Source organism: Pongo abelii, chromosome 9, assembly GCF_028885655.2.
Source record: "Pongo abelii isolate AG06213 chromosome 9, NHGRI_mPonAbe1-v2.0_pri, whole genome shotgun sequence".
In the NCBI taxonomy this organism is placed as follows: domain Eukaryota; kingdom Metazoa; phylum Chordata; class Mammalia; order Primates; family Hominidae; genus Pongo; species Pongo abelii.
The window spans coordinates 10,852,336-10,866,118 of record NC_071994.2 but is presented as its reverse complement, the minus strand read 5'-3'; the positions used below and the strand labels follow the sequence as shown (position 1 = coordinate 10,866,118).

The following is a 13,783-nucleotide window of genomic DNA, read 5'->3' as shown; positions in this document are numbered from 1 at the left end:
TGCAGTTGCCATACAGACTTCCTGTTAGTCAAGGGCTCTCCAAAGCTGAGAAGGACCTCCGAGTTCATGAATCCAATGGCTTCACTTTACTGATGGGGAAAATGAGGCCCAGAGGAGGAAAGAAAAGAAACTTTAAATGCCTTACCTTGCAGAGGCATTTTAAAAGGTAATTGGAATTCAGAAATGTCATTTTGAATGTCAACGCAGGAGCAAAGGCAAAGGAAAGAGGAGCCTAAACTCAGTGATGTTATGTGATTTTTCCAAGATCACGCAGCATTGGCACTTGGCAGAGCTGGGGCTGAAATGCAGGGCCCTGGACGCTCCCGCATCCGGTGCAGAGGACGCTGCCCTGGGCCTGCCTGGGGCCTTGCCGAGCCCTGCGGACTAGATGCGGGAATGCACGGATAAATCCACAGAAGCCAAGATAGACGGTGGCAGCCAGGCAATAGACTGATGCTGCATTTGACAGGTATATTGATAGGCTAGGTGATAGAAGATGAATTTTATGAGCTGACCGACAGATGGACAGAAATGCAGACAGGAAGCTGCTATAGAACCAGAGGATGCCAATCACAGGGACGTCTAACAATCTTGTTTTGTATTTAGTCAAATCACAAGCACAGACAGGTGACCCACGCTTCCTGTTCAAGGTTTGAAAATGCCCGAAAACTGACGGAAAGACACGAAGCGAAACCGACTCCGAGAGCCACCCGGGGAAACGACCGGGTGCTCGGAGGGCCTCGGGTGTTGCCGGAAATGGCCGACGACCGCCCTCGGCAGGCTGTGGGAGGGGGCGTGGCCGGCTCAGCACGCGGAGCAGCTTCGGGTATTTCCGGAAACTGCCGAAAGCCCTCTTGAAGTGGGCGGGGAAAGGCCGGTGGGCGTGGCTGGATGGCCGAGGACGGGGGCGGGGGGGTAGGTACCCGGGGTCGCTTCGTGGATTTCCGTGAACAGAGCCGAAGCTTCGTCTTCGGAATCGAGGAGGAGAGCGCGTCCCCGGGGGTTACCTTCTTCGGCTGTTTCCGGAATTCACCCGTAGTCTGTGGCCGGGAGGAGAAGGCGCGCCCCACCTCCCATTTCTAGCCGCTTCGGATGTTTCCGGCTGCTGCCGGCGGAAAGAGCCGAGGGCCGGCGGTGGTGGCGGCCATGTTGGGAGCAGCAGGTCCGGCGGCGGCTGCCTCGGTGCCGGGCGCGGAGCAGTGCCGCTGAGGGCAGGGGAGGAGCGAGGCAGGCGGCCGGCTGCGGCGGCAGAGAGTAGGCGGAGCGGCGCGGCCCGGCCGAAAGGCGGCACAACCCAGCCGGGGGTCGGGGGGGTGCGGTCCGGAGCCGCTCGGAGCCGGCGCGGCCTAGCCCGAGCGGCGCATCCCCGGGCTGGCGTGAGCGGCTGCCCGGCCTCCCCGCACCCCCGGCCGGGGCCCATGCGGCGGGTGCTCCTGCTGTGAGAAGCCCCGCCCGGCCGGGCTCCGCGCCTTCCCTTCCCTCCCTTCCTCCAAGCTTCTCGGTTCCCTCCCCCGAGATACCGGCGCCATGTCCAGCGCTCGGACCCCCCTACCCACGCTGAACGAGAGGGACACGGAGCAGGTAAGGAGCCCCGAGGGCTCCCCGAATTCTCTGGCTGGGCCCCTTGCACCTTGCGGAGCCTCCTCCCTCTTCTGCTCTCGTGCCCCTGCTGCCATCCTGCAAGCCTCGGCTGCCCTGTCATCCGGCTCCCGGCTCCGGCTCCGCACATCCCGCTTCCGAGTCCTGACCTGGGACCCACCTCGTCCTGACTCCAAGCTGCACACTTGTCTTTCTGCCAACCCCCTCTCCCCTCACCGCCCTCCTGCGCTCTTCCGTGTCATCTCCCCAGCTTCCCTTTCTCTTCCCTTTTTCTCTCAGGGGCCTTTCTGGTCTTCCTCCACCCACGCTTAAAGCAGCCACCCTCCCGCTCCTCGAATAGCAGCACCCCGCGATTTGCCACAGATCGTTGTCCACCTCTCCCTTCGTCTCTCCTGCCTCGCTTCCCCTCTGCCCGCACCGGTTCTGCCAGTCTCTGGGTTATCACCCTCAGGGTCCTTGCCCTGGACTGCGCTCTCGATCCCTGGCCCCTTGCAGTTCCCCCAGCTTTTTCTACCCTGCTTCTTCGTTTTCCAAATTGTGCTCTCCCTCTTGCTTGCAACCCACCAGCTCCACCCTCATCACCTTTCCAAATCCTTCGCCTACTCTTTGCTCATCACTTTCCCTTCTTTGCTCCAGGAGCTCCCTGGATCCTGGCGCTGGCATTTGTCGCTTCCGTGTTTCCCCACAGCTGTCATGCGCATAGTTTTCCCACAGGTTGCGTTTGGGGTTCCAATCATCACTCCCTTCAGAGTCTTTGGATCCCTCTTGTTCTCTTCCCCTCGGGTTTGGCTTTTAGGTCCCTGGGCCTCCTGTTTCTCTCTGTGAGTGTTCTACCAGCCTTCTACTGGGCTCTTCCTCCCAAGCGAAAGACACTTGGCCCCACCATATTAACACAACCTGTTGCTCAGTCCTTTCCCAGACCTCGCTGCATCACAGTTTTTGCCTTTCTGTCTTCGTACGCTGGAACACAAACCATGATGACTTTGTGTCTTCCCTCCCGTGCCTGGCACTTAGAGTATTTTCTTTCTTGCTTGTTGCCTTCCTGTTTCTCCACCCTCACCCCATCTTCCTTACTGTGCCTTTTAATCAGCGTTGCCTTTCATCTCCACATTAGTCTCCTGCCTTCTTCATGTCCTGTGTATCCTCCCACCATGCTTGGATCCATTCTGTTCCTATTGGCTAAGTCTCTGTAATTCCCAGGAAGGCCAGGTGTTTTGCATGCTAGTTTCTTGAGCTACACCTCAGCCTCACGACTCTACACGGTCCCCCTCATCCTGGCAATCACTGCTATGGTTTGTCACCCAAGTCTTAGCCTTTCTGTGTCATCTCACTTTTGATCCAAGAGACGTCCACTTTCCACCCCTCCCCTTTCTTTCATCGTCTCTAGCGTCCTTTGCTGACTGCTCTGTGCAGAGTCCCCTGCCTGTCATACCTTTCTTGGTGGAGAACTTTACTAGGCCAAAAAAACTTGACTTGAAAAAGAAGTGCTTCCGCCCCGGGGTTGCTGTGCTTTTTGCCTTCTTTCTCCTCCTTCCATCCTTTACGTTTCCCTCTTACTCCCTTCTTTCTTTGTAGCCCGGTAGAGCAGTTGTTGTATTCTCTTGCACGTGAACATTCTTCTTTGAAAAATCTTACCTCCTTTCTTTTACTGTGTTTTTCTATTTTGTTACCCCCGGCCGTCTGTCACCTGGGCAGTTAGGAACTCAAGAGAAGTTCTAGGCAGAGTTTTTCTCTGCAGGGTTGACCCTTTTATTACTTGTGGATTATTTGCTTCTGGGGGTGAAATAGGGGTTGAGAGGGAGGGATGGTTGATTTCCATTTCATCACTGGGTTTGGCAGCTGGTTCTGCATGGGACAGGGGGACTGTCTCCTTTGGAGACAGAGGAGCATGTTCTGTGTCTCGCAGTCTTTCTCTCCCTTGCCTACCGGCTGTTTATCTCTCCTTACTGGGAATTGCTTTCTCTAGGCCCTCTTGAGGTTGCTTATTCCACCCTTTTTCCTCTCACAACCTTTGTTTTAGCAGGTAAACCCTGCTTAACCAGAGAACTTTCCCAGACTGTTGATCGTGAGCTGGTAGGAGGAGGCCAAGTGACTGACTGGCACCCTCAGGCATTTGGGGAGTGGCGATGGAGTGCCTACTCTCTCAGTGAGGCTGGTGGGGGGCATTGTGTTCAGCAGAGCAGAGTAACAGACTGCCTCAGTGTGGTTTCTTTGTGCTGCTTACTACATGTAAATGTATTATTGCCATGGTATTTTTCCTGTGATGTGTGTGTTGATTTCCTTTCTTCCTTACATGCCTAGCATACTGCTGAGCATATAGTAGGAATTCCACCGTAGTGCGCATCCACTGATTCCATGATAGCAGCAATCAGTGACCATTTGGGAATGTAAGTAAGCTCTTTGCTCTTTGATAACTTTGCCCAGAGCAGTAGCTGCATACATTGTCATCCTGTTGTGATTATTAACTACCCATCCTATTTCTACTCTTTATGGACTTAGATTCTCCTTAGCCCCTTCATACCTTCTACTGTTGTTCTCAGGGTAGCCAGTCACCGTATCAACTTAATATTAAGTCTCATTCCAGTAAAAGCAGGGACTTTGGAAAACCTTGGATGCACTTATTCCAGACAGATTCCTGTATTCTTTTTTTTTTTTTTTTTTTTTTTTTTTTTTGAGATAGAGTCTCTTTCTGTCGCCAGGCTGGAGTGCAGTGGCACAATCTTGGCTCACTGCAATCTCCACCTCCTGGGTTCAAGCGATTCCCCTGCCTCAGCCTCCTGAGTAGCTGGGACTACAGGCACACACCACCACGCCCGGCTGATTTTTTGGATTTTAGTAGAGACAGGGTTTCACCATGTTGGCCAGGATGGTCTCAATCTCCTGACCTCGTGATCTGGCCTCCCAAAGTGCTGGGATTACAGGCATGAGCCACTGCGCTGGGCCTGATTCCTGTATTCTTTAAAACGGGAAAAAAGACAAGCAGCAGCTCTTCAGGTCACAAGGCCAGGTACATCAAACACTGGCCTCCGAGAACAGATCATGCCACCAAGTGAAAGAAACCTCTTCTTGGTCCTCTTGTGATTTTAGCTAAAGTAGTCACGGAAGCTTGGTCATTACTATGGTCTTAATGTTATTTTTTTAAAAAAGGGGATTTAGTTGGGCTGATTTCCTCCCTTAAAGGTCCTCTGTCACCTTATTTAAATTTAAATTATTTAAACTGGTTTTACCAGAAAATAGGTAAACAAACACCACTGGTTGTCTCCAGTCTCTTTTCTTGCTCTTCCTCTCCCTCTTCTTTAAAAATGTGGCTGATGAGAACCTGTTTCCAGGAGCCCTTTGATCACTCTGAAACACACAGACACTGAAAATGTTGAAGCATAAAAATAAACCTTGTGTTACAGGGAGATTGCCTGTATGCTGTCGACTTTGCTTATAATAGTGAAAGTAGGAGATTTAAAAAAAAAAAAGTTAAGCCCTGTCTTTAAGATGGTTTTTGTGACACCTGATTCCAGATGTGCTTTTTCACAGCCATAGACTACCTGCTTTTGCAGAAGGAGGGTTCTAATCTGGGGCTGGTAGTTTGGGGGATTCTTGGTCTGTGAGCTGAGCTTTCTGTTCACTTCTTTTCCAAATGGCTCTGCTGGCCTGAAGCTTGGCAGTTGTGAAAGCAATCAGCAAGATGACTGTTTGTCTTCCAGCCAGCAGCAGCAGTCACAGGCAAGCCTGGAGAAAGGTCCAGCTTCCAGAGTTCACCTGCTAGAGTTTTCCATAACACCTGGGGGAGAGGCTACTCCATCTGGGACCTGCCCCACCTCTGGGCCTCAGAAACTATGAGAGAGGGATTGAGAGAAAACTCACCCCACTTCTGCTGCAGTGGGAAGGGAGGGGGCTGCTGTCAGGCTTCTAGGCAGTGAGTGGCATTGTTTATTCTCTCGGTTCTAGGAAGGGGAGTTTAGAAGTACTGGTGAAGAAAACAAAGTTACAAGATCTATAAGGAACAGCTGAACTACTCCAAACACTCTTCATTGGACCCCCATTGTTGACTCTGGATAAAAATATATATATATAAATCTTTTTTTTTTTTTTTTTTTTTTTTTTTTTTAACACATAGTCTTGCTCTGTCGCCCGGGCTGGAGTGCAGCGATGCGATCTCGGCTCACTGCAACCTCCGCCTCCCGGGTCAAGCAATTCTCCTGCCTCAGCCTCCTGGAGTAGCTGGGACTACAGGCGCCCACCACCATGCCTGGCTAATTTTTGTATTTTTAGTAGAGATGGGGTTTTGCCATGTTGGCCAAGCTGGTCTCGATCTCCTGACCTCAGGTGATCTGCTGGATAAATATATTTTTTTTGCTTTTGGTGTCACTTAGGTAGATTGGATCGGCTAGCTAGCATCTCAGTCCACACTCTGAGCTGTGCAGCAGTGTGCCCTGGTGCTCATTCTCACTCTGTCCTTTGGTTCTGGCCAGGGGATCCTTGGTGGTGCTGCCTTCTGGTCAGGAATACGGGTGAATGTCAGACCAAATAGTGTCACTTTCGGCTTGGCCCTAGAGATCAGGAAGGAAGTGTTGTTAGAGCAAGGGCTTTGGGAGTCCTTGGAGTTCGTAACCTTTGAACCTGAAAAGTGACTTTACCTAGTAAATTATAATAATTTCTCTCTGGTCAGGCACCATGGTTCATGCCTGTAATCCTAGCACTTTGGGAAGCCAAGGCAGGAGGATTGCTTGAGGCCAGGAGTTCAAGACCAGCCTGATCAATAAAGTGAGACTCCAGCTCTACAAAAATTTTTTTTTAATTTAGCTGGGCATGGTGGCACATGCCTGTAGTTGCAGCTACACAGAAGGCTGAGGCAGGAGGATGGCTTGAGCTGGGGAGGTCGAGACTGCGTTGAGCTGTGTTTGTGCCACTGCACTTCAGCCTGGGTGACAGAGCAAGACACTATCTCAGAAAAAAAAAAAATTACTTTTCTCCAATTTATGGACTTCGGGAAGTAGCTAAACAGATGGATATAAGACAGTTGTTGAAACTTGGCCTGCTGCAGATTAAAATAAAGTTTGCACAGGGATAACTTAATCTTTCAGACCAACCAAAGTTTGGGCTGGAGATTTTTGTCAGCATAAATGTCCTAAGCAGAGTTGGTGCCTATGAGGTAGGAAGAGATTGAGACTTTGCTTGCCTAAGAGGTTTGCAGGGTTCGAGCTCTTGGGAGTCAGAACTTCTCAGACTAGATTGTTTCCCCTTTGGACAAAACAACCCGATTCTCAGTGGGCATTTGATCAGGACTAACCCAGGCCTTCATGAACTCTTTCCCATTGAGCACTTAGCCACCTGGCTGGCATTTCTCTTCTCCCAGGAGCTTCCATGAGGTTCCTACATATGTATTACGTCGACTTGAATGAATATTTTATGTCTAGAGTGCAGCCAAGCCTCAGACTTTGTGGCCCATTATCGACAAATGGGGTAGGGGGTGGGCGCCACCTTTGGCCCCGTGATAGCTTCTCTGCTAAATGGACTCCCCCCAGCAGCACTTTGAAGCCCATTAATGGATTGGAATGAAGTAACCTCAGCAGATGGAAGGGGTGAGGAGGGTGGTCATCTTCCTTCCCTGAGACTGCCTGATGAGGCTTTCCTACAGTAACCAGGACCAGTTATTCCCTCTGCTTGGTTAAGCTGTGGACTGGAGCTACTAGGCCTCTGCTTTGAGAAGGAAGTATAGAAAGGATTTGATTCTCTTTTAGCCATGGTGGGGCCACCAGTTTCCCCACTTTCCCATCAAAGCAAAAATTGAGAAGGATGTGGAAAGGGTGGGTGGAGTTTAAGCCTGGCCCTTCCTCCTTCAGTGGAAGTTCAGCAAAATGACAAACCAGATAGGTGGCTAAATTTCCTTCTCTTGACGGGAGATTCCAGTATTTGTACGTTTTGTGCTTGAAGCTTGGATTCTCCAGGCCTCCTCCCAGCCTTCATCAAACATGAGTGAGTCACTGAAGTGTTGTCTATGCATTTTCTCCCTTCTGTCTCTGCAAAGGGAAGAGTAAGCCTTTACAAACCTGTGGGGGAGGATGTCACCCTCTTCCCACTGCTGGAGAGCCAGGCTATCCCCAGGTTAACCCTGAAAGTGCTAACTCCTGAGCAGAATGTTACTGCCCCCCGCCCCCTTCCTTTTTGGTATAGGCCATTGAAGGTCATTGCTCATCTTTTTTTTTGAGACAATCTTGCTCTGTCACCCAGGCTGGAGTGCAGTGGCAGGATCTCAGCTCACTGCAACTTCCACCTACTGGGTTCAAGCGATTCTTATGCCTCAGCATTCCAAATAACCAGGATTACAGGTGCGCACCTCCACGCCTGGCCACTTTTTGTATTTTTAGTAGAGATAGGGTTTCACCATGTTGGCCAGGCTGGTCTTGAACTCCTGGACTCAAGTGATCCGCCTGCTGTGGCCTCTCAAAATACTGGGATTACAGGAGTGAGCCACCACGCCCGGCATCATTGCTCATCTTTTAGACTGAGATGGTACAGCTGATTCTAAAACAGCACTGAGATAGAATCTGGCCTCTTGATTTCCAGTTGTATCTCAGAGGAGGAGGCATCCCAGTTCCTCCTCTTGCCCTCTAGACATCTCCTCTGATAAGTATAAATAGGCTAGATCCCTTTATCTTCATATCTTTTTGTCTGGAATGTTTCAAGTTTCTCAAGCTAGGCGTGGTGGCTCATATCTGTAATCCCAGCGCTTCGGGAGGCCAAGGCAGGAGGATCACTTGAGCCCAGGAGTTCAAGACCAGCCTGAGCAACATAGTGAGACCTCATTTCTACAAAAAAAAAAATTTTTTTTTTGAGACGGAGTCTTGCTCTGTCGCCCAGGCTGGAGTGCAGTGGTGCGATCTCAGCTCACTGCAACTTCCACCTCCCGGATTCAAGTGATTCTCCTGTCTCAGCCTCTTGAATAGATAAGATTACAGGCGTACGCCACTGTACCCCACTAATTTTTGTATTTTTAGTAGAGACGGGGTTTCACCGTGTTGGTCAGGCTGGCCTTGAACTCGTGACCTCGTGATCTGCCTCAGCCTCCCAAAGTGCTACGATTATAGGCATAAGTCACCCCGCCTGGCCAAAAAAAATTTTTTTTTTTTTTTTTGAGATGCAGTCTCGCCCTGTCGCCCAGGCTGGAGTGCAGTGGCGCGATCTCGGCTCACTGCAAGCTCCGCCTCCAGGATTCACGCCATTCTCCTGCCTCAGCTTCCCGAGTAGCTGGGACTACAGCGGCCTGCCACCACACCCAGCTAATTTTTTTGTGTTTTTAGTAGAGACGGGGTTTCACCATGTTAGCCAGGATGGTCTTGATCTTCTGACCTGGTGATCCACCCACCTTAGCCTCCCAAAGTGCTGGGATTATAGGCGTGAGCCACCGCGCCCGGCCCAAAAAAATTTTTTAAAAGTTACCTGGGTGTGGTAGCACATGCGTGTATCCCACCTACTCAGAAGGCTGAGATGTGAGGATCACTTGAGCCTGGGAAGTTGAGGCTGCAGTGAGCTGTGATCATGCCACTGCATTCCAGCTTGGGCAACAGAGTGAGACCCCATCTCAAGATAAATAAGGTTTGTCAGTCCCTGTGGGGGTTCCTTCAGCAGATGTCTGTCTTTGGATTGGCACTTATTTCCCCCTACTTGCAGTTATTCCTTACATTTCTCATTAGAAAATGGCAAAAAGGGCAAAAGCAAATTCATTTCGTTTTTACACCAAATCATTAATTTTAGGCTTATAAAACTAAATGAACAGAAGATTTGGTAGGCGAGGAGGGGAGATGGACACTGATACTGGTGGCTAGGTGATCCTGAGGGACAACTGGTGCCTGGCAGAAAGAGAGGAGGGCTGTGTTCAGTGACTGGCTCCCAGCCACCTTTTTGGCCTTTTTCTTTTTAACATGAGGAAGGCGGAGCAGACCAGGGGCTTCTCTGTAGAACCAGTCAAGCTGGTTTTGGGCAGCCTCGGCCTATTTTCTTGTGTGCTCTTTGGGAAGTTGGCAATACAAAGGTCTGCCTCCTTTGGGGCTGTGTTCATTGAGGCGGAAGTTTGGAAGACAACTATCTGTCAACAACCCCCTTCTCCCCAAACACTGAATGGGTCTCTGAGCTGGTCCTTCCCTCCAGGGAGGAGGCTTTCTCTCCACCCTATGCTGAACCTGAAGGCAGCTTTGCTTTGTACACCTTTCACTGAAAGCTCTAAGACATTAACTCCTTTTTTGGACTCCCTTCCCAATTCACAACTTGGTGAAAGGCCCTCAGCCTGGCCAGGAGGAAGGGACTGGGTCTGCCTTTGGCTCCTCATTTATGGGTCTGGAAGGGGATCAGGACTCCTTACTGCTATGATCTGGCTGCTAAATTCAGTGACATCCCAGGCCTTTTTTGGTCCACGCAATGGGACTGTCTGTCCAGGCCTGCTGGGAAAGAAAAGAGAGAAAAAATAGTTTTTGGTCTTTGGCAGCTTACGGGGACTTCAGCCACGGGAAACAACCTGTAGGAAAGGTGGGAGCTACCGGTCACCATGTGTGCCCACGCTTCCTGCAATAGCAGTAGGGAGTCTTTCTCAGGGAGCAAGGCCCAGCCAGGTAGGATTATTTCCCAGTCTCCCAGCTAAGCAGGAAATGCCAAAATATGAACGTTTAGTAATTAGTGAGTGTAACTACCTGCAGACAGAACTCCAGCCTAGACCTTGTCCTTGGGGGCTGGTTGCCCCTGTTGATACTACAGTGAGCTACTCATTGCTTCTGATTACCATTTCAGTACGAGTTTTGCTTTGGTTTCTGATACCCATGTGCAGCTGCCTTTTTTCTCCACCTTCTTTTTGTTGTGTCTTTTTGTTTTGTTTTTTGTTTTTTTGAAAGGGAGTCTTGCTCTGTTGCCCAGGCTGGAGTACAGTGGCACAATCTCAGCTCACAGCAACCTCCGCTTCCCAGGTTTAAGCAATTCTGCCTTAGCCTCCCAAGTAGCTGGTACTATAGGCATGCGCCACCACACCCGGCTAATTTTTTTTTTTTTTCTTGAGACAGGGTCTCGCTCTGTTGCCCAGGCTGGAGTGCAGTGGCGTGATCTCAGCTCACTGCAAGCTCCGCCTCCCGGGTTCATGCCATTCTCCTGCCTCAGCCTCCCGAGTAGCTGGGACTACAGGTGCCCACCACTACGCCCGGCTAATTTTTTGTAATTTTTTTTTTTTTTTTAAGTAGAGATGAGGTTTCACCATGTTAGCCAGGATGGTCTCAATCTCCTGATCTCATGATCCACCCATCTCAGCCTCCCAAAGTGCTGGGATTACACGTGTGAGCCACCGTGCCTGGCTGTAACACTCGGCTAATTTTTGTATTTTTAGTAGATATGGGATTTCACCATGTTGGCCAGGATGGTCTCGATCTCCTGACCTTGTGATCCGCCCACCTTGGCCTCCCAAAGTGCTGAGATTGCAGGCGTGAGCCACCATGCCTGACCTTGTTGTTGTTTTTAAGAGACAGGGTCTCACCCTGTCACCCAGGCTAGTATGCAGTGGTGTGATCATAGCTCACTGCGGCCTCAAATAGCTCCTAGGCTCAAGTGATTCTCCCACCTTAGCTTCCAGAGTACTGGGACTACAGGTCACAACTGGCCCCCTCCACCTTCTGGACTTTTCACTCACCCCATCACTCCCTACTTCTCCGCCATAGAAGACTGTCATTGGCTATCTTTGCATGTAGTATTGAAGGAAGCCACTCGGAGATTGTTGCTTTGTCTTTTTGCCCATGAAAGTTTGAATTTCTGGTTCTCCAGTCACAGGAAGTGGGGCTCCTTAGGCTAGCTCCATCTCACATAGTGTACTGATTATGTTGAGCTTATGGCACAGCTGAGAGGAGAGTCCAAACTTTTTGAACACTTTTTGACTTCCGATAAGTGGTTCCACTATGGTTAAGAGCAGGTTTGGTGGGCCGGGCGCAGTGGCTCATGCCTGTAATCCCAGCACTTTGGGAGGCTAAGGCAGGCGGATCACCTGAGGTCAGGAGTTCGAGACCAGCCTGACCAACATGGTAAAACCCTATCTCAACTGGAAATACAAAAATTAGCCTGGTGTGGTGTTGTACACCTATAGTCCCAGCTACTTGGAAGGCTGAGGCACAAGAATCACTTGAATCTGGGAGATGGAGGTTGCAGTGAACAGAGATCATGCCACTGCACTCCAGCCTGGGCAACAAAGCGAGACTTTGTCTCAGACAAACAATAAGAGCAGATTTTGCAGCTAGATTTCCTGTATTGGAATCCTGGATCATCCTGTCCTGTGATCTTAGGTTCCCTCTGTGTCTGTTTGCTCATCTGTAAAATGGGAGAAGAATAGTACCTATCTTATAGGTGTAGCTGTTACGAGTATTAAAAGAGTTAATGAATAGAAAGCATTTAGAATAGCGCCTGGCACAGCAGAATGATCATTGTCATTATTGTTCCAGTTGAACAACACAGTGAATTTTTTCTGAGCACCACACAGCTCTAGGTCAGTATAAGGGGTGATGTTTGGGATTTTTCTGTAGTCAGTTGAAAAAATCTTGTTCTGGCATCTTCAAGCCACTGGGGTCCTATAGGTGCTTTTTCTAACATTTCTGGTTTTTTTTGTTTGTTTGTTTGTTTTTTTGAGATGGAGTCTTGCTCTTGTTACCCAGGCTGAAATGCAGTAGCACCATCTTGGCTCACTGCGACCTCCGCCTCCCGGGTTCAAGCGATTCTCCTGCCTTAGCCTCCCAAGTAGCTGGGATTACAGGCACCTGCCACCATACCTGGCTAATTTTTTTGTGTGTGTTTTTAGTAGAGACGGGGTTTAACCACGTTGGCCAGGCTGGTCTTGAACTCCTGACCTCATGATCTGCCCGCCTCGGCCTCCCAAAGTGCTGGGATTACAGGCGTGAGCCACTGCACCCGCCCTAGTTTGCTTTTTTACCAATCACCTATCTGAAAAAAAATGGAATGCTACTGGAGAGATTCATGTACTTCTGAGAACACTTTTAGCTCATTTTTTATAAGGCATCAATATTAGGTAGTTTTCTTGATTAAAGAAAAAAAAAACACCACCCACTGCCTGCCTATATTTCTGTGTTGCAAATGATGGCGGTGGATGTGCAGCCTCATCCGTGGCTAGAAGGCCAAATCCAAAGTCACCAGAGCTTGAGTTTTTTGAGAGTTGAGATCTGTGTGTCAAAGGGGAAGCCCTAGGGTTCTTCTCTGCAGCACCAAGAGCAGGGATTCATACCATCATGTTCCTTTCTTTTTTCTTTTCTCTTTTTTTCTTTCTTCCTTTCTTTTTTTTCTCATGGGTTCTCACTGTGTTGCCCAGGCTGGTCTTGAATATCTGGCCTCAAGTGATCCTCCCGCATTGGCCTCCCAAAGTGCTGGGATTACACACTCAGCCATGTTCCTTTCTTCAAGTACGGAATTGACCCTTTGGCCACAGGAGAAAGCGCCCAGTTTTTCTTACAGACCACGTGGGAACTCAGCAGCCCATCATTGTAGGTTCCTTTTTCCCTCGTAGAGTGGCCTTCAAGGGCAGATTCTTGTTATCTCCCTTTCAGAGACCCGAAGGGACACAGGCGTTTCTGCTCCTGGGAATTTGCGGACTTTGAATCTTGAGCTCAGATTTTGGTCTCTGTTGGTTGCTTGTTTATCTTCATCTCTTGTCGTTTCTGGAGCCTGCATGGCTTCTCAGAGCAGCGGGTAAGTTGCTTAGTTTTTTCACATTGAAGCTGTGGCTGGGGGAAGGTAACAGTGTCCCCTCAGAACTCATGGAGATGCCAGGCATAGTGATTCACACCTGTAATCCCAATACTTTGGGAGGCTGAGGCTGGAGGATTGCTTGAGGCCAGCCTGGGCAACATGGTGAGAGCTCATCTCTAAAAAATTTTTTTAAAAAGAACTCATCAGGGGCTATTTCTTTCATTGTATTTTCCTCTTCCTTTTGCCCCCTCTGCTGACTTGTTTCACTTTCTTTTTTTCTGTTTGGTTTCTTTGAACTCCCTTTCTTCATTATCATGTCCTCATTCCAGTCCATCGTAGGTTTTTCATTTCCTTGTTCCACTCTCCCTAACCTGTTTCTGTGCCCTGTTTATGGCATGGCTCAGGATATGAATTTTGATCTCCTTCTGAGATCTCCTTCAGGTATAGAATCCCAGACCACCTGGTCCTTTTT

The 13,783-nt window shown here is 49.6% G+C and overlaps 1 protein-coding gene across 13 annotated transcripts in view; it reads left to right on the top strand.

The window, feature by feature from the left end:
* The first annotated feature begins 583 nt into the window (after positions 1 to 583).
* MARK2 (microtubule affinity regulating kinase 2) overlaps positions 584 to 13,783 on the top strand; it is a 72,293-nt gene continuing 59,093 nt past the window's right edge. For all 13 annotated transcript variants that reach the window (XM_024255337.3, XM_024255335.3, XM_024255333.3 and 10 more), the window contains exon 1: positions 584 to 1,581. In XM_024255337.3, the coding sequence (XP_024111105.1) occupies positions 1,528 to 1,581 (54 nt within the window). In that variant the 5' untranslated portion in view covers positions 584 to 1,527. The remainder of the gene's footprint in view (positions 1,582 to 13,783) is intronic.